The 25,882-nt window shown below is 38.9% G+C and overlaps 4 protein-coding genes across 9 annotated transcripts; 2 read left to right on the forward strand and 2 right to left on the reverse strand.

The window, feature by feature from the left end:
* Positions 1-124: 124 nt before the first annotated feature.
* On the reverse strand, positions 125-17,033 carry LOC117204995 (inverted formin-2). Of its 6 annotated transcripts, XM_033442987.1 has the most exons (25): positions 9,891-9,991; positions 9,686-9,801; positions 8,982-9,141; positions 8,828-8,861; positions 6,981-7,122; positions 6,698-6,877; positions 6,189-6,584; positions 5,917-6,105; positions 5,753-5,814; positions 5,492-5,680; positions 5,225-5,396; positions 5,022-5,129; positions 4,874-4,944; positions 4,649-4,775; positions 4,273-4,525; positions 4,028-4,152; positions 3,805-3,946; positions 3,572-3,706; positions 3,285-3,435; positions 3,078-3,205; positions 2,864-2,989; positions 2,601-2,755; positions 2,146-2,503; positions 489-2,077; positions 125-415 (listed from the first exon to the last, which is right to left on the reverse strand). In XM_033442987.1, the coding sequence occupies exons 1-25, from the start codon at positions 9,955-9,957 to the stop codon at positions 149-151; spliced, it is 5,442 nt and encodes a 1,813-aa protein (XP_033298878.1). In that variant the 5' UTR covers positions 9,958-9,991; the 3' UTR covers positions 125-148. The 6 variants fall into 6 exon arrangements, 3 of the variants coding, with proteins under 3 accessions (XP_033298878.1, XP_033298879.1, XP_033298880.1); XR_004487169.1 differs by lacking the exons at positions 125-415; positions 489-2,077; positions 2,146-2,503; ... (18 more) ...; positions 8,828-8,861; positions 8,982-9,141 and adding exons at positions 13,646-14,183; positions 14,273-14,581; positions 14,646-14,751; ... (8 more) ...; positions 16,704-16,861; positions 16,930-17,033; XR_004487170.1 differs by lacking the exons at positions 125-415; positions 489-2,077; positions 2,146-2,503; ... (18 more) ...; positions 8,828-8,861; positions 8,982-9,141 and adding exons at positions 13,646-14,183; positions 14,273-14,581; positions 14,646-14,751; ... (8 more) ...; positions 16,704-16,861; positions 16,956-16,974.
* Positions 17,034-17,214: 181 nt separating this feature from the next.
* Positions 17,215-18,102, forward strand: LOC117205016 (membrane magnesium transporter 1). The gene is made up of 3 exons (XM_033443033.1): positions 17,215-17,409; positions 17,521-17,573; positions 17,640-18,102. The coding sequence occupies exons 1-3, from the start codon at positions 17,328-17,330 to the stop codon at positions 17,814-17,816; spliced, it is 312 nt and encodes a 103-aa protein (XP_033298924.1). The 5' UTR covers positions 17,215-17,327; the 3' UTR covers positions 17,817-18,102.
* Positions 17,926-19,672, reverse strand: LOC117205010 (proteasome subunit alpha type-7-1). Its single transcript, XM_033443026.1, has 6 exons — positions 19,395-19,672; positions 19,010-19,136; positions 18,808-18,921; positions 18,596-18,729; positions 18,339-18,521; positions 17,926-18,264 (listed from the first exon to the last, which is right to left on the reverse strand). Exons 1-6 carry the CDS (start codon positions 19,494-19,496, stop codon positions 18,175-18,177), a joined length of 750 nt encoding a protein of 249 aa, XP_033298917.1. The 5' UTR covers positions 19,497-19,672; the 3' UTR covers positions 17,926-18,174.
* A 1,867-nt stretch (positions 19,673-21,539) lies between these two features.
* LOC117205001 (glutathione hydrolase 1 proenzyme-like) lies at positions 21,540-25,801 on the forward strand. Its single transcript, XM_033443006.1, has 11 exons — positions 21,540-21,547; positions 22,783-22,936; positions 23,098-23,222; positions 23,311-23,450; positions 23,537-23,769; positions 23,850-24,010; positions 24,088-24,308; positions 24,585-24,780; positions 24,892-25,057; positions 25,133-25,279; positions 25,355-25,801. Exons 1-11 carry the CDS (start codon positions 21,540-21,542, stop codon positions 25,541-25,543), a joined length of 1,740 nt encoding a protein of 579 aa, XP_033298897.1. The 3' UTR covers positions 25,544-25,801.
* The last annotated feature ends 81 nt before the right edge of the window (positions 25,802-25,882 follow it).

Consider the following 25,882-nt stretch of genomic DNA (forward strand, 5'->3'; position numbering starts at 1 on the left):
GCGAACGATTTAAACTCCACGAGGAAACTCTGATGAGTGTTTAAAGATAATGATTGTGTTAGAAGAAAGCATATGTAGGGCATCGCCAACGGCTATCGATGCGTGTCAATCGGTATTGAGCGAATCTTTTTTCTTTTCTACGGAATTATTACTTGACCAAACCTTTGATGCTCCTGGGTAGATTCGGAATGGAACCTTTGTTCACACTTGCGGCTGTCGGTCTCATGAAACTGTGATTTCTGGTTCCACTTCTTGGGTGAATCAACTTACTTTTAGCGACGGACGATGGCACCTTTTCGACGTTTACACGATTTAATGGCAAAGACTGTGGACGCATGCTACTGCCGCTTCCGCTGCTGCTACTGCGCGAGAAGAGCGCTCGTCCTTTGTTTGCTTTTTGCACATCGGTGGTCGACTGAAAACACGACGATTTATTTTACACAAACTGTCGTAAAAATTAGAAGATAGCTGGCTAGCTGAATGCTTACCCCGAGAGACTTGCGAGCGGTTCTCGCAGTTGGACCCACGCTGCTTCCGCTGCTACTGCTTCTGCTAGCTGGTATTCTAGTGACCGTCGCGCGTGGATTCGTTCGACGTTTTTCGTTGCTTTTCGGCGGTAACGGACTATGTGACGGACTTTTTCGCAAATCGTTGGTTAACGCGCAAATCGCTGACGTGTAAGTACGAAGAGGTGCGTGATTCGGAACTAAATTTCGTACGGTGTTTACCGACGTGGCGCTATTCAAGGAACTTCGCGAACTACGAAGACTGCTTCTCGATCCCGAACGTTCTACCTCGTTCCTCGTCTGACTGTTGTTCGATTGGAACGCCAGATTTGAATTTCGTTGCATCGACTCCGCCGCTTTTCTCACTGAAACGTCCCGCTTTAAGGCGTTTGTCCGTTTCGGAAGGAAGCTAGACTTCTCGCTGCTGTGTTTCATCGAGCCCGTTCGTTTCTCGAACCCTTTCGAGATCGGTGGTGACGGCGACGACATTGTTTTCAACGTCGCATCTCCGATCGATTTGCTCGGATTGTGTTCGGTTACCTGGATGTGGTCGATGGTGGTGTGAACAGGGGGATGATTATCGGTTCCAGAATAGCGTAATTCGGCTGGAGAGCATCGCGTGGAATCGTGGGTATCCGTCTCGTAATTTCCGGAGGACGTTTCTTGACTGAGGGTTTCGGAAACTAAACTCTGCGTTTCCTCGAAACCTTCGTCGTTCATCTCTTGATCTCGAGCTTTTCCGGAAGCAGGCAACAGAGAAAAAGAGGAGGAGGTAGAGGTGGTGACATTTATATCAGGCGGCACGAATCTAGGATGAAAGACCGAACCGTCCGTGTTGGATCGTACGGATTGTATCTTGCTTTGGTTTCGCAGCGTCGATTCGGCTCGTTTGTCGTGGTAAATCTCGACGTCAGGATCTGCGTTTTCTTGGCAACGATTCGAATCGGCGATGGCTAGATCTATTTCATCGTTCGTGGATTCGTTTTTCCCAAAAGATCGAGATTGCTTTCGAGATCGGCACGTTGAGACGTTCTGACATTCGTTCACCTGACTCGGCGGATTGTTGGTCAGTCTGATCGCCTCTTTTACCTGACTAGGATCGATCATGGTCCTCTGTCGTTCGCGGCTAGTTACAGCTCTTTCCGCGAGAACGGTCAACGAGGATTCTCGAGGTCGAGACTCTTGCATCACGGGACTTAGAACGGTGTTGGTTACGGCGACGACGGCTGACGGTTGACTGACCGGTAGCCTCGAGGTTCGGTGCACCAATGGTCGCGACAATCGTTGAAGATCTTCGCCGGAACGAGCGATCTCTGCCAATGCGGTGTCGATATCGAACGAACTCGAGGATTCCGCCTGCCGTTTCGATTTCTCTTGCCAAACGGATGACACGGAATCTTCGCCGTGTCCTTCTTCCTCCGACAGTGGCAAAGAGTGCGGACGGTCAGCTGGTTTCGCTTCCAACGACTCGACATCGACCATCGACTCTTGTTTCGAGTCTTTCTCTGCCGAGTCTTGATTTTTTTTGTATCTTCGTGTTCTCCTTGCCGCCGAGTAACGATCAAAATTGCCTGAAACGGATCAGCGATAACGACAACGGTAACGAAATTACTAGCGGAGAACGCTTTACACCACTTACCTATTCCGAAGTCTGTGTTATTTACATTTTTCGACATTGGATTCTTAAAGTCTCTGCTTTGAAAAGAGCTGCTGCAACGTTCTCTTTTACACGGTTCTTTCTCAACCGGCTTCACTTCTTTAGGCGGGCTGAATAACTTTCTAGTTGCTGGAGGTGTTTCTATATTATCAGAATCGATCTCGATCTTGTCGGTGATCTTCTCTTCGTCAGCGCCTTTCTTCAGTTTCGAAAATCTCCGCGATCCAGCGGTTTGAGAGTCGCCGTAAGGTTGTCTTAGATAAATCGTTAACTCATCTTGAGGGTTTGAATTCACGACGTCGGTAGTCTTGTTCTTCTTTCTCTCTTCCTCTTTGATCGACTGCAATAAGAAGAGAAGCAGAAGACAAAACTTGCAATCGTTTCTTTTTGTCGACAAGAGGGAAATCGGTACTCGATGATCAAATAAGTGTATCAACCTGCAAAGTGCTGGATGTTAATACGTTTTCTGCGCTCAGTCGTGATCTTAGCCTGCGGGAATAACGCGGGTCAGTCTCTTCCATACTATTTGGTACGTTCAGGCTCGACTTTCGCCAAGGAGATTTATCCTTTTGCGACGGATGCGTCTCGGCTTCTGGAACGAAAACAAGTTCGTATTCGAATTCGATTCGTAATTACAAACTAGAAAGAAATTTGCTAGAAATGGTAAAGATGGTCTGTGCAATACGATAGAAAGAATAACCTTCGATAGCTTCCATCGTGCGCATCACATCTGTCTTCTCAACGGACGGCCGCCAGTCGTAAACTTCCGAGTACGTATCGTGGGTGGAACCAGCTTCGATTTGAATATTCGTCTTGCCTTCGCTCTCTACGCATTAAGTCAACGGAGTTTAAAACGTTTCGCAATGTACATATATGCTAGTACGTGTGTACGCATATACTCGATAGGTAAGTACCTGAGTCCTCGTAGGAGCGTCGATTCGCATGGTGCAACTGTCTTGCTTTTTTCTGCAGCTCTTCGCCTGCACGGTCTTCCTTCTCGTTCTCCGATAACCATGCCTCGATCTTCTGCCGCCATGCTTTCCTATTTACGATTCGACATAAACGCATATTTACAGAGCACACGCATCACGATTGATTGATTGATTAGGAACGTTGCTTACCCTGCAGGTTTCGTTTCTTCCTCTTGCAAGAAAGGTTTGCTCTCGAGCAAAGGTGACGGAGAACTCGGCCTTTCGCGATCGATCGAGAAATCTGCGTTTAATAGATCGCTTCTGCGAGACTGGCCGCGTGCTCTTCTTGCCCACGACCGATCTGTGCTCGTTGATCAGGGAAAAAGATTATTATTACTGTTATTCTTATTACTACTACTATTGTTAGACGAACGAAGAACAAATCTCTTAAAGGAATTTTACGTATCGTAGAAGAAGAGCGAACGATTTGATTATACCTAAGCTACCCCACGATTTTCTTTCACGAGTGCCGTCTTGACCCGACGTCCTTAAGAAGTCCATTAAATTACCGTCGTCATCCTCGCAGGGTATTCGACTTCTTCGACGACGAAGGGTACCGTTCGGGGTAACATCTGCGAACGTGAGAGAAGACGCAGAACAGTAGCGAAGAAGGATATGTCGCGCCCGATAGAAAGGTAAGGCGCGTGATCGAGGAATAAAGTTGGAATACCTGGCGAGTAAGTTTCTTCTTTGGTAGATTGCTGGTCGACGATTCCGCCGGAACAAGAACCTAAACGTCGTCGAATATTAGGCGATCCGGTTATCGAGACATCTTCGTCGGAAGTGACAGCCCCGTTTTGCAGTCTTTTGATCTAAATCAAGGAGAATGGAAAAATCGAAAGTCGAACATGATTATTTTCGTTGATTCGAAGGAGTAAACGAGAAACGTATACCTTAACGTCGGGACGACCGTAATTCCTTTGAGGTAAACCGCTAGCAAGATCGAAAGGATCGTAACCGATTAAATTGCATTCAGATTCAGAGGTCGGCGCCTCGATTTGTTGTTGGTTATTGGTCACTGTAACATTTGGGTAAAATGACGCGATTGTGATACGATGTAACGATCGAAGAGAAAGGCTGATGTACGACTTGACGAAAAGAAAAGGGGACAAAGATTATACGTATTTATATCACGTACGTAGTCGTTTTTTAGCCAAAAGTTGTTCTTCTCGTTGTTTGCGCCTTGCCAATATCTGTTCCTCTTGAATTCTACGTCTCTCGTTTTCTGCGACAGCCTGATTAAACTTTTGGCAAAATTGATGGAATATCTTGAGGCATTCCTCGATCTTGAAAGTGTTGCTGTCTTCGCAGAAAAATTCGGCGAGCGATCGTCTTAACGTTTCGAGTTCTTCCATGTCTCGTTTCAATTGACTCATTTCTCGTTCCGCTATCTACGACAAAAGCGCGAGTTTAATCAGACTTTCCTGACACGTTCGATGATTTTCTAACGTTTTCCTCCTTTTTCCTTTTTCTTTGTTTTACCAACAACCAAGTAATCATTAAAGACGCGGTACCTGCAAAAACTGTGCCATCTGTTCCTGTATGTCGGTTTCCGTCGAAGGAAAATTAATCTGTGCCTTGATCTTTTTGATCTTTGTGTCGAGTGCGTTAAATTCGTTGTTTAATTGCTCCGTTGTGGTCCTGTGTACCACGAACACACACACACACGACAAAGGATAAAAGAGAGAACGTTTTAGCTGTTGTTTAAATCGAGTAGATTATTTTCGCGAAGGACTTACTTCGTGGCGGCTTCCAGAGTGGTCATACCCTTTGCGAAATCCAGCAAATCCTTCCTCTTCCTTTCGGCTTGCTACGGGTGCACGAAACGTTCGAACATAAACTAGAAACGATACGCGTAAACGAAGAAGCACGAAGAATATACGTTACCAGAGCTACGTAATGTATAAGGTTCATTCCTGGTTTATTCGCTCGGATTTCGGTTATTTTTTGCAAAGAGGATAACTTTACTCCGGCGGCGTTCCCAGCGTAACCACCCTACGTACATAGACGACGATAATTTTAGTTACGTGTCCGCATTTGCGCGCGTCAATTTTCCAACGAACGCGAGTGCTTTCGTTCTATTTTCGTACCGAATTGAGGAAGTTTCCGGCCACCAGAACCATGTACAACACCTCTTGAAGTGGCTTGTTCGTCATTAAGTCTTCACCAGCTAGGATCATCGAATTGATACTTGGTTCTAAATAGCTCATATTAGCGGCGAATTCTTCCTTCAGCAGCATGCATTCTATGCGTAGTTTGTAACTGGCAGGGCACACCAGGCGAATTTTATTTCAATTTCTACTTTTCCGCCATCTATCGTAATACATATGATAAGAAACTACGTCGAAGATACTTACTTTGGTACCTGAATCAGTTGCAGAAAGAATTTCTCGGCATTTCCGAGCTTCGACTTGTCCCCGTCGAAGCTCTTGAGCATTTCCAGTTCGTCGACCTCCGGTAAAATTTTTAGAAGGCCGCGCAACTTCTCCGCCCCGATCTCGTCGTGACTGCCGTCCTTTATAAGTCGAATAATATCTTCGTTCGAACTGGAAATCATCGGCAACGTTTTCAATCCGTGTCTCTATGTCTCGGATAGAAGATCGCGATAGATCGCTTACCTTCGAAACTGTTTTAGGAATATATTAACGTTCAAACTCCTCTTGCCATCGAGAAGCGCGATCTGAAATAAATTGGAAAGAAACTCGTGAAAGAAAATTCGGATCGAGTGACCCGCGCAAAAATCTATCTAAGGTTACATATGAAATACGTAAATACGTAGTACCTCGGTCGGTTCCCTACGTCGTCTCTCGGCATCGGAGTTTGCACCGTAGGAGGAGCACGAGGCGGCTGGTAATACCGGCGGCACTTGTTGACAAAACAGCCCTTCCATCTCTGCCCAATCTATATCCGCCATGGGAGAATTCTGATGCTCGTCGGCAACCAGAGACCAAATGTTGCGCTTTCCGATCACCTAGGAATCATGGTATCCAAAACGATAAAACGATATCGATGGGCGCGGCGAAGATCGAGAGGTCGTTAAGCAAACAAGCGAACCTTGTGATTTGGTATCTTGTTCCAGTTGATGGTTTTCATTTTTGCCTTGGGGGTGGGTATTTCCTGTTGCGGCAGTAGTCTCGCGTGATTATTCGGCGGCTCGGGGGTGGGTACTCGTGTGACCGGTAATGCGTGCAACGGCGGTGGCATTGGCGGTGGATCCATCGATGCATCGGCGTACGTAGCGTTGCCGGTGAGAAGCGGTGGAGGCGGAGGTGGTGGTAAAACGCGATTTTGTGTCGGCGAGCTTGTACCCGATGGATCAACGGGTACAGGAGGCGGAGGAGGAGGCGGTAAAGGTGGCAGAGGCGTCGTCGAATTGTTCACCGATAACGACGCTTTTCGCGAGGCTCCACACGTCTGATCGGTACCTCGACAGTGACAACAGAGATTCGTCTGGAAAATGGATTACTCGTTCATTTCTTAGTTTTCCAACGATAAAAGCGAAATAAACGGAGCCATTGTAGGAGGAAATTCGATGGGAGTGGAATTGTAAGGCGAGTCGTTACCTGAAGACTAGGTGAGCGCAACAATTTGGTAGCGTCTTCTCGATTCTCCAACAGCGTAGCTCTATGAACCAACGTCTCAGCCGTATCCCACGCTAGATCGCTGGCAGCATCTTTCGGATCCAGCCGTAACAGATGCTGCAGAATACTCAAGAATGGTATTTCTTGCGGTGTATCGGCGATCTAAATAAAGTGGACGCGGAACAGAAGTTATCGATCGTATCTAATAACGTCAAGCGCAAACAGAAGGTCTGCGAAGTTTCGTCTAACGATATCGAGTTCTTACTTGTCCAAAGATCGCATAAAAGACATCCACGTGGGAAGAAAGATCGATTCCAGGTGGTCCGTGATTCGATAATTCCTCGTCGGTTTCTCGTTGGTCGTCGAAAACATCGAGTTGCACTCTCAGATCCGGTGCGTGGCTTTTCCTGCAAGAACAATCGCGTCACCTTCCTGATCCGGGTACGTTTTAAGCCCTTACGTCGAGCTCTTCGCTCTATTTTCGTCTCGCTCGACACGAACGTGTTTTCTCTACAATTTCTATTTCTTTATCCTACCGATTTTTCCTTCCCTCTGGTTTTCTTGCTTTCGCGAGTCGATCCTATTTCTCCTACTCTTTTTTCGTTTCGCCGATTTTTTGTGCGGAACAAAGCGAGCTGACGCACACGGCGCAACCGATTTATCGTATCTTACGCTTTACGCTCCTGACATAGGTGCGACATAGTTACTCTATTTACGATTATCCAGACGGACTAACTTTTAAACGCAAAGAATCGTCTCGAATCAAAAGATAAAATTTCGAATATATCACTTTGCACTAAACACTACGTATCGTACGTGTATCGTCGAAACGGCGATAACAGGTTCGTTAAATTGTTTCGCTCGTAGTGAACGCGTAACTGAATGCGTGTATCTCGACGAAGGCCGTGCGCGACATGTAAAAGGCGAAAGAAAACGCGAGACGACCACGAATTATGAGATTTCGAACGATCTCGACGAGCATTCAACGAGTATAAATATTGAAACGAATGAGAGGTATCACGGCGCGGCGGCGTTCCAGCCGAGTCCGTTGGTACCAGCTATAGCTACATCTCATCGCGGCTCGAGCATACTCGCGGAGAGTTAATTCGGTCTTTTCTCTCTCCCTTCGAGCCACGTATTTCGGTTCTTCTTTTTTCCCTTGCTCCTCTCCGTTTTGCGCGAACGTTCTTTCGCTTTCGCGCGCGATTTCCATCTTCTCCTCGTCTTCCTCGTTCTCTATCTTTCCTTCATTTTCACCTTCTCTACGTTTCGGATCGCGCGCCGTTCGTTTACGAGGAGAACGGTGAATTTTACGAGGAATTCGGCGAAAAAGACGGGAACAGACAGCGAGACGAACTATTAAAACGCATCGTTCTAACGTTCTTATTACAGACACGATTTAACGAATCGAAAGATCGACAAGAATTTTTGTAGGAAACGTTGACGAAATCGGACGCATCGGTCACGATTCCTTTTATCGTAAATCCTGACCGGTGATTTTCTCGATCGATATTTAAAGCAGCTTCCACGCGATTGGTTTTGCTCGATCAAGAATAGTTTGTTCGTCCGTCATCCCGCGGAGGAATGACAGATCGTACTATTCCTGTAGAGGGCTAAACAGAAAGGACAAAACTGCGATTCCACGCAAATAATTGTAGTTCCAATCATAGTTTCGTCCAGTTCGTCTTACTTTTGTTTCGCTTGCGCACGACAGCGAAGCGAAAGATATCGCGGTATGACGCGACCATCGTACGTATGGACGCATAAACGAGAATAGGTGGAAATGTGATCACCTGAAAACGAGAGAGGGAGAACGGAAATGCGAACACGATGATTGGATTAGTGCATGCAACTGTCGTACATCGCATAGGCTGAATGTATCGCTGCTTCGTTAGTCAACCAATCCTCGATGCAATCGTTTAATAATTCTGGCTAGTTGCGTACGATGCGACGCTCGATGCATGCGCGATATTAACGATGCATTAAGTGCAAATGAGAAGGTGTGGGTACAATAAAGCGCCCTTTCGTAACGTTCATTATTATTTATTATTCAACGATGTTAAGGTGTTAATCAGTTAATGTCATAAATCCAGGTCGTCGTACTGTACTCACCGCAGCTCGTTCAAAATCGGAAGGAGCTTCAAACCTGCAACCGAGATAAATCACGCGTTAGGCTATATTGCTCGTTTCTCTCCCAGATACATCTATTCTAGACATCGTCAACGATATAAAAGCGATTGGGAAATTTCAACATCTGCCTACTAACCGATGAACTCGTTGCGAATTCTTATGCGATCCTTCAGCACTGGCGTAGAAATGACTAAACAGTTTATGAATGCCAATAGTGCGGTCCGATAATCTTCGGCAGTGGCGTTCTGCAACTCTTCCACCACGATTCGTAATCGATATCGTTCATTTTTCCTTTTCTGCAACGTGTCACCGATCGTTATTTCTCCGCTATCGAAACGAAGATGGAAACGCAAAGAAAAAAAAAAAAAAAAAAAAAGAAAGAAGAACGTAAAAGACGTTAAATGTTCTCGTTCGCGTTTGTGACGAATGCGCTCGCGCGAACACCAACTCCGGTGTTGCGACTTTCAAAATTTGTTTGCGATGCGATACAAAGAACGAATTGGCTTCCGATAAGAAAACGTGTCGCATAGAATCATCGTTTGTGTAGCGTGCAATAGCGTAGCCGTAGCCTGGTGATTCTCGCGAACGGAGCTTCCAAGCAACATATATCTATTGTCCTTTGTTTGCCGGAGAGAGACCTTGAACTGTGATTTTTACGCAAACTTAGCACGCCACTTTGCGCTCTTTGTGTCTGCATCGAACAGATACGACAACCTTGCGTTTAAACGCTACCTAATACCAGCACGATAAAAATTGCGGTTCTTCGAGGTAATACTTCGTTACTCTGCGAACGAACGAACAACCGATCTATGTTCGAATTTGTTACTCAAGTTCGATCACCTGATACGCGTGAAGAGTATCGATAGCTCTCTGTCTTCCATCCTGGCTGTAAACACACAGCGCCGAAAGCAATTCTACCACTTGCTTCTTAACCGAGGGACACGCTGTGTCCAAGGCTGAAATTCAACGAGATATGCGATTAATAGGATGCAATCGGAGCTGGTTATCTGACATTCGAGCTATCGAGAACATTGAATAATTTTACCCGTGGCGAGCTTGACGCAGTAATCGGGATTATCCACGATGTAGTCGAGACCAACGTGGGAATCCATATCGGCTGCATTTGAGAAACCTTGTGCGCCGAATCTGAAACAAACGAAAACGCTTTTGATCGAGTTTCAAAAGTTACCGTCATTTAATTACGCGATAACTCGATAAACTAACAAAGTAGCGCATAAATGTAATTACGTTACACAGAAGGAAAAATCTAATATACCGTGTCTAATAGCGTTTCGTAACGGCCAGTCAACTTCTTTTACCATAATTTGCGAATCACGAGTTGATATATCGTCGTACTCGCTACGGATTTACGGTTCGACGATCTAATGAGATTTCAATGAAGCTTGAAGTTTAACGTTACCGATCATCCTCTGAAAACATCTCGCCACTCTACGACTCCACGGAAACGCTTCAATTTCTATTAACAAAATAAACAAGATAAAACCAAGTTGAATTAGAACGAGGTCTAGATCGAGCGTCAACGTGACACGCTCTTCTTTATGCGTGTCTCGTACGAGGCCGCAACTTACAGTCCAATTATCGAACTCCGATAGAAAAGGGAAGAATCTGGTAAGTGACGACTGTCGAAGACATTATTTATGATTTTTAAAGCATATCGAAGTTATTTCGTTGGAGATTTCGATATTCATTCGGTATGCCGTGTTGGATGAATGGAGGAGCGAGAATAAGCAAGATCGAAACGAAGGAAGGTAGTGTCGCTGTACGAAAAATGAAGTCTCCCGCTTCGTAAGACCGTGAATGTAGAAATATGTACGTCGTCGAAGAATACATAAGTGTAAATACTTACTTACATTGGAGGACACGAGAAGAGAAAGAGAGACACAATCGTACAGTGGAAGGGGAGAGAAAGAGAGAGAGAAGGAGGAAAGCAACGGAAAGAAAAAGAGGGGTGAAGAGGCGCGAAAGAGTGAGAGTGAAAGGGAGAGAGAGAAAGAAGAGGGGAAAGGGAGAGAGGGAAATATAGGGGAAAGACCATAGGATTGCGTCACCGTATGCATGCGCATACCTCTAGTCACGTTTAAAAATAGATTCTTGAATATTATTAAGGGCCACGATTAAGGAGTACGTATTATATATACGTGTAAGTAAATACTGGATGAATCGTTCGATATGGATCGCGTCGGTAAAGCTAAGAGCAAATTTCTCGTCGATAAATTGACTTTCGCTGGTGACGAAAGATCTGAAAATTGCAGTGCATGTGTAATGTCGAGTAACGCGTTACGATTGCTCTCGAACACCGATGTAGACGACACTTTTTCAAACGACGAGAAACCAATAGACTATTAATCGTAAATAAGGGAGATTCACGAGTACGTTTCCGAATATATCGCCAGCGCAGTAGAAGCTGGTAGAAATGATTCATGCTGGTACGCCTTGCTGCAGCCGTACTAAGTCATCGGTGCTTCCTGCAATCGTTCCTACCGACGACCTCCAAGTTCGCACTTGCGTGTCTGCATTTACGGTGGCACTGGCCATCTTAGGAAGGCCGGGCGGTCCGATACATTGACACAAGAAAAAAAAAAGAAAAAGAAAGAATGAAAAGAAAGATACGCTTCGATGTTGAGCTTCGTTCTCTATGGTGCCTTACCAAAATGAATCTTTCGGGCGAGGATATCGCTCGAAAACCGAACCGTCGAACGTTCCGCGTAATTTACAGGCGTTCCTATACGAAGGTATGACGAATATACCAAATAACCTATACCAAAGATCGATGAAATTTGGTCGAACGAAAAGGAACGGCGATAAAAGCGATCGCAAAGCCGTGTATAATATTACATTTAGTAATTCAGTTGTGACGATTCCTAATACTCAGAGGCAAGCAGAGACGATCTTACGAACGCGTGTACGAATTTATGTGTGTATCGTGTATATTTAGGCATACATATACATGAAATAGCACTCTCGACGGACGTGGGATACCATATCGGGTACCTTGTTGACCTCGCCTCTCTTCTCTGTCTCTCATTCTTGTTCTCGTTCTCTTTCGCGTACGACAGCGCGAAGTTAAGTATGTGTTCACTGTTCACCGACAATCTGCTCTCCTCTCTTCCCACGTCTTTCACTACCGACAAAAGAAGTTTCGACCATCGCCAATGTCGTTTCTCGGACGTTCGTCACCGAAAAGAGAATTCCATGCGAATCGCGATCACGTCATGTTCGCGATTCGAATTCACGGAAGATCGCGGTCTGTAGGTCCGCGTGGACGCGTTCACGTTTTGGCAAGATAGATTTTTCTATAGATCTTTGCAGCTATAGACGAGAATGACACTTCGCTGTTCCAACTATCATCGTTCGGCATTTTGATATTAGCTCCAGAAGCAAGTGTGCGATCTACCGTGATATTTCCGAATCGTACCTTGATTACTTATTCCTTTAGAGAAAACGTATATCGAACAGAGGCCATCTCCATGTATAGAGCCGCACGATAGGGCTATCCTGAATCTTTTCGTAACAAGCTACGAAGAGACCAATGGAATTATCGATAATCGATGCATCGTTCTGTTATCCAATCAGCGTCTTTTTATTTTGTTTCGGGGTACCGATACTTAGGGTACCGTTCATGATACAAAGTTTCGAACATCTTTTGCACTGATCTTCGTACTAAGATACGAGGATACGAGATTGCTAGTTTCGTCATGTTTGTCTTCGTGTGAAAGTTAGAATAGAATACTCTGAACGTCCTTGTGCGAAACAAAATGTCTATCTTTCCTTGGATTTTTCTGTCTTTTGCTTTTTGTCACGAATATAATAACAGAATTCTCAGGAAACATAAACATTTACATATGTCTGCGACGAATCGCATTTGGTGGATAGCACGTCTTGATTAATTCGCATTAAATATATATATGAGTACGTATATGTACCATGTATCGTCTTAATTGTATTAACATATTTCCTATATTTGTTCAACACGATTCGGAAACAGTTAGGATTTCGAATCGTTCGATTAATACATCGATCCGAGTTAATTGCGGTTACCTTGTCGCAACGTGGTCATGGCCCTCAACTGGTTGTTGGATTATAGTGGTCAGGATCGCCCCCTCCCCCTCCACTACTTTTACTTTTGTATTTATAATGTTTCTTGATATTTTCAAAATTGAAAATCTTAACTTCTATCATTTTTTTTCTTCGTCACGAAAAAAATGCTTTTAAGGGAAAATACCTATTTTATGGCTTTTAATTACGCAATATTAGCAGCTATGTAAAATATCACTGTTTACGGTTTGCAGCTACCGATCAAAATCTAAGAAACATTATGTTTCATCGCTAACGCTCGAAAAACATTATCGAGTGTTCATTTACTGTATGAGAAATCAAAGTGAGAAATCGACAAATAATACTGCATCATTTTTTAAAATGTTATACAACACGATTAGAATTCTTTCGTTGTTTATTACGCAAGAGATTTTTTAGTATTGTGCAATACGAATATTCGCTCGAAACTGGAAATAACGCGTGCGCTATTGAATTTGTGAAAACAACAGACCACTTTTATAAATTGGAAAAAGTAAAAAATACCCGGATAATAATTATTTTGAACTAATACTAACGAAACAAGCAAGTTTCATCGACAACAGTGTTCCTCGCTAAAAAAAAAAAAAAGGGAACGCGACCAGGTTTGACAGGTGCTCATCTTCTAGATTAATGGAACTTGACAAAACGTGGAATAGTAGGAAAGAAAAGTCGCGTACATAGTTCGATACGTAAGATGTTTCTCACCTTTTATTTTCATTTAAACAACGAGTTGACTGGCGAATAAATGGACCGTAGTTTGATCGGCATCTCGATCGCAGTAACACGCGGTTCACGCACACTTTTTTCGTCAAGCACCGATTCACGGAAACTGCGTTTCAGGAGCGCGCGGCACAACGGACCGCCACCTTGCTGCGGAATGATTTACCGCGCATGCGTACTTTCCCTTCGCTCAATTCAACTTCACTCGTCTTCGTCATCCTCTGGATGAAGACTCCACATTTACTTTCCAATTTGCATTCTTTTTTCATTTCATTCGTCCCCTTTTTCAAACTCTACCTTTTTCGGGCTACCATTTATTCTTCCCCTATCCTACCAATATAATATTTCGTTTGTTTGTTTGATTAGTAGTTAAACGTAAAGTAAACGCAAGGATATTTAGGAGCTTTATGATTTCTCAGATGTTCTTGACATTACCAAAAATGTACTGATGTCGCTTATTAGGGGCAAGAAATCGATATATTGTTTTCAGTAATATTACTAACGTGTCGTAGATGTGATATTTCTGAAATTTTAAATGCATGTAAAGTCTGAAGAGTACTTTGTAAGACATATACATGTATACAATATATAAATAAAGTTATATTATCGTACTGTGAATATACAGGAATCACTGGTCTGTTCATTGATACAGAAATCGATCAAATCGGTAAACTGATAATTTAATTGCTCTATCAATGAATCCAATCGTTCAAACGAAATCGTTTAAAAACGTTGATGAAAATTTGACGGTTGCGTTGGTTGTGCTGTAGAATAAACCATCCCTGGAGGCTGTTGATGGGTCATTGCATGACTCTGATGTTGATGAAATTCTGGAGCCCCATGAGGACCATTGAGTCTCACCCGCTTTGCATTTTGTCCATGATTATGATCGCCATTCCCTTGTTGTTGCTGATTTTGCTGCTAAAATTTTACGAAATTCGTAAGAAGGGAAACCAATTACACGAATAAATCTATATACACTCACAGTTTGTTGTTGATTTTGCCGTGCTTTGTTTTCAGTCTTTTCCTCTGTATCGTCGTCCGTTAAGAATTCCCGTTTCGGATAAGGAATAGGGCAACCGGCAAATATACTACAACATTATTCAATTAGATTGACTCTAGATTTACCAGTAATCGATCGATATGAGTGAGACAATATCACATAAATCGTTACAAACATACTCTTGCGTTGGCAATGGTTCTTCTTGGAAGTAAGCATCTTGCATAGAATGTTCAGAAGTTATTCGTTTATTTGGATCCATCATTAACAGTTTTTGAAGCTGAAATGTTTAAATATTATTATTCGGAAAAATGGTTAAGGCTTAAAATATTTTACTTAGCCTCACCAGATTAAACGCTTTACTATCGGGTTTAATTTTATGTCGATCCATATATTTTGTAAGAGAACAATTTGCATAGCTGTAAAAAGGTTTATATTTAAATTAAAATTAAGTTACAAATTTTAATTTTTCTGTAAGACAACTACTTTTAAAAAAATACTAACTTTGATCTTTTAAAGTCTTTCAATAATGTAGGGTGTTCTGGCATTTTCTTAATATCTTCCCAATCCTTTTCCAAAGGAAATCCCATCACATTGAATATCCTGAACATCAAAGAAATTCGTTTCTTTTTGTCTTATCTTCTATATTATGAACATAGTAATATATCAAACAAAATCTTTACCTATCTAATTGATCATGATGATAAGGATTGCTAGTCTTAATATCTTCTTGTCTACAATGAAATATAGGTTCAGAAGTTAAAAGCTCTGCAAATATACACCCAATTGCCCAGATATCTGAAACAACAGAAGGAAAATACTTGGAAGCAATTGTGCACGAACAGTTAATTTTAATTTTTAAATATATAAAAAATACCTATAGCTTTCGTGTAATGTCTAGCACCTAAAAGCAATTCTGGTGCTCTATACCAAAATGTCACTACGACTGGATCCAAGTCTGCAAGAGGCTTTAGGGGGGCATTGAATAATCTAGCAAAACCCATGTCTGCAATTTTTACACGTCCCCTTTCATTTCCTTCTCCCATTACTAAGATATTTGCTGGTTTCTAAATTATAATATATCAAGTTAATCATACATAAAATATTACACATATATGTATAGTGTTTGCAAATAATAATAAATTACCAAGTCTCTGTGAAGCACCCAATTGGAATGTAAATAATGAATACCATCTAGAATTTGATATAATAAAGATTTTACCATACCCTTTGGTACCATAACAGGTTTTTTATTAGCCTTTGCTGCTCTATGAAACTTTATTATATGCTATGGATTAAAATAAGAAGCTATTAATATTCTACAAGATAGTAAGTACTGTTTAATAAAATAGCTGTATTATTAGGAAGTATTTGTAATAAACATGAACATACCCATAAATCATGTTCAGCAAAATCAAATAGTAACCATACTTTGCGATCAATGTGTGATAGAAAAACTCTAATTAACGTAATCACATTTACATGTTTTAGTTCCCTAAGTAACTGTAGAAAGGAGCATATCAAAATATTTGTAGTAAAATTATTATTACTACATATAATGCTGTACATATAGAAGAAAGGATCAATACTTACTGCAATTTCTCGACATGCAGACATTGAAAGACCTGTACCTTCAATCTGCTTTAGGCCAAAATCCTTTGTGTCTGGCCGAGATTTTAATTCGCTATCTGGTACTCTATTCAAATATCAAGTATATACGCATTATAATCAGAGAAAGTGAAAAGGATAAAATGAAAAGAATTCACACCTTGTATAAATATTTTATGTAATGTACTTAATGTCTAGAGTAATTAAAATAAATCAGTGTATATTATATGTAGATAATTCTAGAAACCGTACAAAACATGTATAGGAATTAGTTTTATTTAAACATTGAAGTAAAAGCTACAATCTTCTAATAACAAAAAGATATTTCCTATAAATTTATACAATTTATGAAAAATTGAAGATTATTCTTATTCATGTAAAATATAATAGTATTAAATGCTACGCAATCTTCTATGTTAGGTTAGAAACACTAACCCTTCCTTTCTGCGAGCTTTATATACATGCCCATAAGTTCCTCTTCCAACTTTACATCCTTCGAATTCAAAAAGATCTTCGACTTTCGTTCGATCTGTATCAGTTTTTAGTTTAAATTCATAATCCATGATTCTTAGTATTGTTAGGACGATTATCAACTATAAACAAACATTTTAAATGTGTACGTAGATAGACAAAGAGAGCGATCAACCTTTGCATATACTACCTTGATCAGTTCATTAGACTATTTACAATGAATACAATTGTACATGAATACGTCCTCTGGTGGCAGTATATTCTTTTATAGTAGAAATCCACATTATAGTCAGTAGATTAATAAATGATCAATTTGTACTTGCAACATATTAAAAACTAAGTAAACTACTTGTACTTAAATGGATTTTTTAAAAATATTATACAATACAATTAGAAATGCCGTATAATATAAAAAAGGACTACTTACAGATATAGATAACTCGTATTATTCTCTTTCGTGTATGTGTGAAAACTGGTGAAAACAAGCCTTGTTTGGTACAGTTGAGACGACATGAGTATGAGGATTACTGTTGTTGGTATTAAGTTATCGATAGAAATTAATAATTCGTTATAATTTATAATACTAAAATGCCTGCAACCGCTTTACACAAATTTATAACGTTGATGGGACTATTGTCAATATTACATACAGCATATTCAGCTGCCCAACGTACGTACTGCAGTTATAATTAAGAATTTTTTGATCGAATTACCTTTCCTTAATATGTCTTAGGTTAAGTTGTTTGTATCTTAAATTGTCTTTGTGCAATGCAATTCACAGATCGTTCGTATTTACGGATAACTGAACAGGAATTCATTACCTTACCAATTGATGTATGTATAAAATTAGATTTACAAATCCTGGCATATAAAAAGTATGGTGATACGTTTTTATTACAGATTTTAATACAAGGCATTATCAGTTTATTTATGGTTATGTATGGAGTAATGTATATTGCCGGTGATTTTAAGGAAATTCGAGCAGTGGTTGATTTAGAAAACAAATCGTGGGAAACATTAAGAAATCTTCCATCATTTCAAATATTCAGTCATCGTGGAAGATCTTTATCTTCTTAACACATACAGTGAATCTTATGTTTTTATTATTAATTTTTGGGGGAGGCACAATAATATCGTCATTCAATAAGTAGTATATTGTAATGTACGGAATTGTGTAATTTAAGTAATTATTTATTATTTGATCATAATTTTATTACATGTATAACAAATACAAAAAGATATTTGTGGTAATATAGTATGAATTTTGAATCACATATTAAAATGTGTGAATGTACATATTGTTTCTAATAGATGTAACAATAGAATACAAATGAAATAAATATTAAAACTTTGTGTTTTCTTATTGATGTATTTTATATTTATTTTATGCAAAATACCAATGAACGAAGAATAAATGTAATTTCATGTAAAGATATCACTTCTTTTGCTTCTTCTTTTCAGCTTCTGCTTCTTTTTCTCTCTCAATTTCAGTAACATATTCTCCAATGGTATCTAAATCTAGCATCTACAGCATAAAAAATATGTGAAATGAATCGTTCAAGGAAAAGATAGAAAATAAGAGTCGTAAACTTTATATACCTGTAGAGGTTGACCGCGTCGCATTACGGCGATTTCTAAATTTTTTCTTCCTGATTGTACAACTTCTAGTAAAGCTCTAATAGCCAATTTTATCGTTCCTTTTTCTGTCGCTACTTCTTCTGGTGTATAATATTTTTGTAAAAATTCATGAACTGTTTTAGCATTTCGACCTGTTGCGTTTGCCTTTAAAAAGAAATTAATATTTTTTCTTTTTTCTTTTGCAATTAACAAGAATAGTCTTTATGCAGGTGACATACCTTCCACTCATAATAAATGCCTGAGGGTTCTGTTTGATACAGGTGTGGAACACCATCATAATCAAAACCAGCTAACAGACATGATATTCCAAATGGTCTTCTACCATTACTTTGTGTATATTTCTGTTTCAAACCTAAGAGCAATGATCAAGTTATTCGTCTTATAAGCATAGACATAATTGAAATGTAACAAGTAAAATATGTTTATTTACCTGCAATGTACCTAGTTATATATTCCAATGTAACTGGATCTTCTACAGTTAATCTGTGACTCTGACACTCAACTTGTGCTCGATTAATTAGTACTCTTGCATCTGCTGTCAAGCCTTAGAACATAAAACAAGATATACATTAAAATATAGTATGTCTGTAGATCATACTACAAATATTTAAAAGATCTATCTATAAACGAACCTGCAAATGCCATTACAACATGTTCATCTAAGAGACATATCTTACGAACTGTCCGTTCTTCTTGAAGTTTTGCAATGGACTTCTTTTCAACACCTAAAACGACTACGTCGTTACCACGAACGCCAACCTGATATAAATCAATTAAAAATATTTTCCTTTTACATAGATATACATTACAAAGCATAAAGACATACATCATACATATGAAAAGTATTTCAATTTACTTTAAATTCAATTTATTAACTATACATATTTAAACGTACTTAAATATTATTACGCAAAATTTCATATAGAGAGAAAGATATACTTAATGCAAAAGATATATAGAAAGTTGAACAATTTAACCGCAAACATAAAAGAGGTTAGACAAAATATATCACCGTACCGCAGAAGAACCTTTTCTCACGGCTTCTTGTGCATATTCCACTTGTAGCAAATGCCCATCTGGTGAAAATACCGTGATAGCTCTATCGTACCTTGCTGTCATTATTTCAAACTTTACAAAAATGCACTTCACTTACTTCGTCCACGAAATGACTTCGCCGTTTTTCGAACTGATCGCTACATTCGCTACTCATTCAGAGGCTTGATTCCATTTCTTACCGATAGAGGGTAATACAGCGGAACGTATTTCTCTCGACAATAGGAATAACGGGTTGAAATAGTGAGGATGCGGGGTTGAAGTCATTTTCGGGGAAAAGGGAACAACGGTCACGTGGTACTTTGGTGCCGTATTGGCGATTGGTTATGATCACGCAAGCGCAATCTTATTCTTATCGAGTAAAAGTGAGTTAGGTGAATTGACATATTCATCTAATAATGTCATAACAGTTTGACATATATGTGAAAGAACTATTAGAAATACGTTATGCAAAAGTAGCAGTACATATATGGGTAAGAAATTTCCAGTTACCGGCCTAACTAATGAATTTCTAAGCAATTTTATTGGGGGTGAATTATTTTCGAAGTTAGAAAGTCATGTGTCTAAGCAAAGCACGCTTGACAGTGATATTTAGATTATATCGCAAAACAAGCCATTAATACCTCAACGAATATACGACACATCAATGTAAGCGACGCATCAATGAGTATCAAGCGTTGCGTCAATAAATGTAATTGATGATAAAATCAATAAAAAAGAATTCTATTTAAAAATTATTGACGATGTATCTTAATCTCCTTATGCTATTGATATTGACGATTCAATTTATATAATTGCACAATTTATCGAAGTTTCGATATTTAGGTAATTAGATTAACATTTAATCGCTCGGTGATAAGTTATATGGTGTTGAAAAATTCGCTGAATCATGTTGAATATGAATCATAATGCTTTGTTATGTGCAGAAAAATGAAAGATAATCTTCTAGTTATCTCTATTTCTATATAATCTCATTAAATAATAATTTATTGAATTTATTGTATAGTTGTCTATGCCCATGGTAGTTGCAAAATTAGATACCAAACAAAAACAATAAAGATATTTAATATTTATAAAATTCTTACGTCTCGATGATATGCATTTATAGAACACCATTAACATGTCAGTACACTGATATATAAAAAAAACACTTTGTATCTCTGTTCTACGGAGAATGTTCTATCTTATATGTATAATTGTAAACTAAAAGTCTCATTTTGAAATTTCGCGCATTCAGCTAAAACCAATCAGCAATGCGGCACCAAAGTACCACGTGATCGTGTTTCCCGCTCCCCACTGCAAATAACTTCACTCTCCTCGCCTAAAGTCTAAAGTAGTGGTTTACGCTTCATTCCGTTATTGCTATGTCCATGATCATTTTCTACCAGTTTTTACATACATATATCGATAGTGACATAACACATTTGCATAACACATTGTTTGTTATTGCTTGTTTTTCCAAAAATGTAAGAAATAACTTACATTTGCTTTCAAGAAAAAAAAAAAAATATTGCAATCAATACATAACTGTCGCTCGCTTAACACGTAGAATTACGACCCTGTCTTTTTATTAAGAAAAACTTACGAAAAATAATATCATGTCGCGTCCTTGTAAAAACCGCCAAGTTATCGTTTCTAGATTTTTAAAAACTTATCAAATGAGAAGAGCAGTATGCATGTATCTACTGTTGTAATGAGTTGCGTTCTTAGAAAACCATCATATGTTGGAGAACAAATGAAAAAGGTATGTACGCGGTATCGAGAAAGATACAATAAATGAACCAAATTTTTTAAAAATAACACCAGCGTTCCAAAGGTAATGCAACAGGTATTAAAGAAAGATTATAATATTAATTAATGAAACGTTTTGTCGTTTGGCGTACTGTATATTAAAAAAGATATTAACAACTTTGGAGGCTTCTTAAGTAAAATAAATTTTTAAGATAGATTTTTAAATAAAATAGTAGGATACTACTTTGCGAATGTATTGGTAGTAGTGGGGATGAATAAATAGAATCTGTATCATGCTAGTACAAAAGGCGACGATCGGCTTGGTGAAACGTTCAGTCAAGGTTGAGAGCTCTCTTATGCTGTGTTTGTTCACGTAATATGATCGGGTTGGTAAAATATTTATTATTTTTGACACTTCATTTATTATCCCTGTCTAACGATTTCTTTTTGGTAAAATCTTTTTTACGCAAATGTCCGTTAACTATTGTGCGAAATCGGTGTCAGAGTTTTAACATTTGTCCTCGATGGAAGTTACTCGTGCACCTATGTGTGTAGTCCTTAGATCGTTTTCAACACGGAGGAGTTGCTTCGGTGAAAACTGACAGGATTTAATTTAATAAAGGCAACTGACTGAATTTAATTTTTTAGAGCTTTGACAAATTAAAAAAATCATTCTCAAGTGTTATTCATTTCGAATGTTTATCTTAAATGATTATATAGTGATGTTCTTTGCACATTACATGGTGTACGTGAGAATTAGTATGTATTACTGTACGCAAGTTTTATGCAATGGATCATAAAAATGAAGCAATTACGCGAAATATGTGAGTTTTAGATAATATTTACATTTCTTATCGAAGTACTATCAGATACGATGCGGCCGTATTATATTTCGTTAATTTTTTAAATAATTTTATATTTTCAAACTTTGTTCTGTCATCGTTAAAGTAGTTGAAGGAAACAAGTTACAATATACTATACATATAATACACATATTATGTATATATATATATATAGATGCAATCGTATTACATACATGTATGTATGTATCAATAATATAATATATATAGTGTCTTTATATTTAATAATTATAAATAATTATATTTTATAATTATTTAATAATATAGTGTCTTTTTATTTTTACACTCGATAATATGGAAAAATAAAATAAAATTTTTGATTAATCGGATTTCATATTGTATTTCCTTTACTTCTGCTATTACCGAACAGATAACGCGAAATAATTGATATCATTTGTTGATATTCAACGTAAAAAGGAGGCAATCACAGATGTTTTAATTATCTTTACGAAGTTCGTTATTATAAAAGGGTATATATACATGCATATAATCACTCGATAACATTTTTAAGTACGTAAAGATATTTCTACATAAGACGAATTTCATTTTGCTGATTCGATCGAAACGGTCGATATCAACACTCGAAGTAATCGTGCATCCTTCTTCCGCGTATTTAAAATAAGAGACAAACGCAATCTGTTTCTATTCAGATTCGAAGATAAAGGCGAATTTATTAGAACCAATAAAAATGTTGTTATCATCGAAATATTTTCTTTCCGAATTATTTTGGAAGATTAAGAAAACAATTCCTTTTCGTGCAGACTAAGCAGAAAGAGGGCTGTAATACTTGGGGTGAGCATCGCTGTAGTTCTAACTGTAATACTAACGATAATAATCGTTTTACTCGTTACTGGTACAGAAAATAAGAATTCAGAATACACAGGCGGTACTTCGTATTTCGGAATATATACAAAGGTAAAGTATGATGTAAGATAAACTTTTTCATTTGCTTACTTACTAAAGTGTCGCTCTATTTACATACTTTCGTTCGGAGAAAGGAACGTCAATTATTACATTTACGATCGCGATCGAAGCGACTCTTACGTTGATCTGAACTCATGTTTTCTGTTTGCAAGGGCGCGGTATCTACGAACGGACAAGAATGCGCTCAGATAGGTGCCGGTATGTTAATGAGAGGTGGTTCGGCTGTCGATGCGGCTATAGCATCCCTGTTGTGCGAGGGCGTTGCATCATTACATAGGTAAATTAAACTTGGATTATACATGTATGCATGATCTTTAGTCTTCGAACTCCCGTCTTATAACGTTGCATTCTTCGATGAATCGAAGCATGGGGCTGGGCGGTGGATTTTTAATGACCATTTGGGACTCTACTACCAAAACTGCCAATTATCTGGATGCGCGGGAAACTGCTCCATCTGACGCGCACGAGGATATGTTTCAAAGCAACCCTGATTTAGCGCTGTTCGGTAAGCTGTCTGATCTTTTTATTACATATCGTTGTTACTTGCAAACATAGTGTAGATATATTAATCTGATCGTGTAAACGAAAAAGGTGGATTAGCAATAGCTGTGCCGGGCGAACTACTCGGATATTGGGAAGCTCATCAAAAATACGGAAAACTGCCATGGCCCGATTTATTTGAGCCTACTATTTCTTTGTGCGCCACTGGATCTCTCGTAACTAAATACCTGGCCTCGTATTTGACGAGTAAAGAGCCGTTAATAAGAGCAGAAAAGTCTTTGGCGGAAATCCTCATAAATCCTATTACCAATTCAACATGGAAGGTGTCACATTTGTCACGCTTGTTTTTCTTTCATAGTCCCCGGTTAAAACATTGGTCGTCATAAAATTTCGCTTCTTTTAGGTAAATGATAGAATAAAGAGGCCGCGTTTGGCAGAGACGTTAAAGTTGATCGCAAGTCATGGACCCCATATATTTTATAACGGAACTATAGCTGATAGCTTAGTCGAAGAAATCAAAACTTTCAACGGTATCATTAAGAAGGAAGATCTGCAAAAGTACAGGTTTGTTTGGACCCTCGATGTACATGCTTAGTGGGGGAAAATTGGCAATGAATTTGTGAATGATATGCTTATTATAGAGTAAAATGGATGAAACCGATAAAATCAACGATCGGGAATTTAACGATGTATACCGCACCACCACCGGGTTCAGGTGCGATTCTAGCTTTTATTATGAATGTTCTTCACGGCATGGTTCCTCACCACGACAACAAAATTATGTGGCAAATTATAGTCGAAACGTTTAAATGGGCTTACGCTAAGAGAAGCGAATTGGCTGATCCTGAATTCGTCGATATCAGTGAGTTGGCAGTTTACATTATCTAATTATCAGCCGCAATAATCATACGTAATGAAGAGCAATTGTATTTTATGATATACCATCAGAACTTTATTTTAAATCGTTTTAGATAAGAAGATGCGATAAGCGTAAATTTGGAATCAAATGTCTCGGAATTAATAAACATACGATATTTGAAATGAGATATTTTCGTTGAAAAGTTTAAAATCTTATCATTAACATCCGAGAACATTCCTATGTTTCTTCTTTATTTTACATAAGCAATAATCCTTTCAGCTTCCGTGCTTGATAATCTGACATCCATCGACTATGCCAACAGTATTCGAAATAAAATTACAATTAATAAAACAAACAATGATCCGAAATATTATGGTGCTGTTATGAGCACACCAGAGGATTCAGGGACATCTCACGTTTCTGTCTTAGCTCCAGACGGATCGGCTGTATCAGTCACATCCACGATAAATCAAGTGTATGTTGATTTTGTAAGCTCTCTACTTTTAAATGCAATTTTCAAAAGCACACCTACGCCTATGAATAGGATAAAAGACGTATCTTTTAATTCTCTATATCAATTCGATAGCTTTGGCGCGATGAGACGTTCAAGATCGACAGGGATAATTTTTAACGATGAAATGGACGATTTTAGTTCTCCAAATATAACTAATGGTTTCGACGTACCACCTTCGCCAGCGAATTTCATTAGGCCTGGAAAAAGACCTATGAGCTCTATGAGTCCAACCATCGTTGTATGTGTACTTTATGAATTAAGAGATAAATATCGAGTATTCCCATCTTATTGTTTCTCTTTCTTGTTCGTAAAGGTAGACAATAGTGGAGAAGTTCGTCTAGTAATTGGTGCTGCAGGCGGAACTAAAATCACCTCTGCAGTTGCAATAGCAATGGTATTAAATCTTTGGTCAGGATATAACGTAAAACAAGCTGTTGATACGCTTAGAATTCATCATCAGGTAAAGTTCAACGTCAATTCGTCATTCGATATTGCGCATTTCCAACTATCAATAACGCTTTTTATGAAACTCCAGCTCTTACCAATGGTTGTTCAAAATGAAAAAGGATTTTCTCCGGACGTGTTAAATTATTTATCTAGCATTGGACACAATGTTTCAACTTACTCAGGAATTGGAAGTGCAATTACAGCTATATCCAAACAAAACGGAGAAATAATTGCTAGCTCAGACTTTCGCAGGGAAGGAAGAACTGCTGGCTTTTAAATGATTATTTGTGGTAGAATATTCATTGATGAATAAATGCGAGCACACACACACATACACACACATGTGCCTACGCGCTTACAGTAAGTTAGAGATAACGAATAACAGAAAAATGTTTCAGTATGATTATACAGAAATATCTTTACCAAGCTCTCCTTTTCTGTCATATAGTATCTCAAAAAGTATCGGTAAACTACATATAACGCAAAAATGTTTAATATTTGTGACGAAATAAATGTTTAATTGACCTTTTTAAGATTCTCAACAGATATAAGCATCAGATATATGTTATATAAAAAATAACATAAATTTTATTAGATACTTGAAAATCACAGGCGT

Source organism: Bombus bifarius, unplaced genomic scaffold, assembly GCF_011952205.1.
Source record: "Bombus bifarius isolate JDL3187 unplaced genomic scaffold, Bbif_JDL3187 scf7180000007986, whole genome shotgun sequence".
Taxonomy (NCBI): domain Eukaryota; kingdom Metazoa; phylum Arthropoda; class Insecta; order Hymenoptera; family Apidae; genus Bombus; species Bombus bifarius.

What these genes read in the sequence shown, in the direction of transcription:
- LOC117204995 (XM_033442987.1), bottom strand. Translation starts at nt 9,957, where the DNA reads ATGGATTCCCACGTTGGTCTCGACTACATCGTGGATAATCCCGATTAC. An exon ending in TTTATGCGATCTTTGGACAA is followed by an intron (nt 6,878 to 6,980) that starts GTAAGAACTCGA and finishes CACTTTATTTAG; the next exon opens with ATCGCCGATACACCGCAAGA. An exon ending in ACTCTGGAAGCCGCCACGAA is followed by an intron (nt 4,776 to 4,873) that starts GTAAGTCCTTCG and finishes CGTGGTACACAG; the next exon opens with GACCACAACGGAGCAATTAA.
- LOC117205016 (XM_033443033.1), top strand. Translation starts at nt 17,328, where the DNA reads ATGCCTGCAACCGCTTTACACAAATTTATAACGTTGATGGGACTATTG. An exon ending in AGCATATTCAGCTGCCCAAC is followed by an intron (nt 17,410 to 17,520) that starts GTACGTACTGCA and finishes TGCAATTCACAG; the next exon opens with ATCGTTCGTATTTACGGATA. An exon ending in TCATTACCTTACCAATTGAT is followed by an intron (nt 17,574 to 17,639) that starts GTATGTATAAAA and finishes TTTTTATTACAG; the next exon opens with ATTTTAATACAAGGCATTAT.
- LOC117205010 (XM_033443026.1), bottom strand. Translation starts at nt 19,496, where the DNA reads ATGACAGCAAGGTACGATAGAGCTATCACGGTATTTTCACCAGATGGG. An exon ending in TATAACTAGGTACATTGCAG is followed by an intron (nt 18,730 to 18,807) that starts GTAAATAAACAT and finishes CATTGCTCTTAG; the next exon opens with GTTTGAAACAGAAATATACA. An exon ending in GACGCGGTCAACCTCTACAG is followed by an intron (nt 18,265 to 18,338) that starts GTATATAAAGTT and finishes TTTATGCTGTAG; the next exon opens with ATGCTAGATTTAGATACCAT.
- LOC117205001 (XM_033443006.1), top strand. An exon ending in GGCGTTGCATCATTACATAG is followed by an intron (nt 23,223 to 23,310) that starts GTAAATTAAACT and finishes GATGAATCGAAG; the next exon opens with CATGGGGCTGGGCGGTGGAT. An exon ending in TTACCAATTCAACATGGAAG is followed by an intron (nt 23,770 to 23,849) that starts GTGTCACATTTG and finishes CGCTTCTTTTAG; the next exon opens with GTAAATGATAGAATAAAGAG.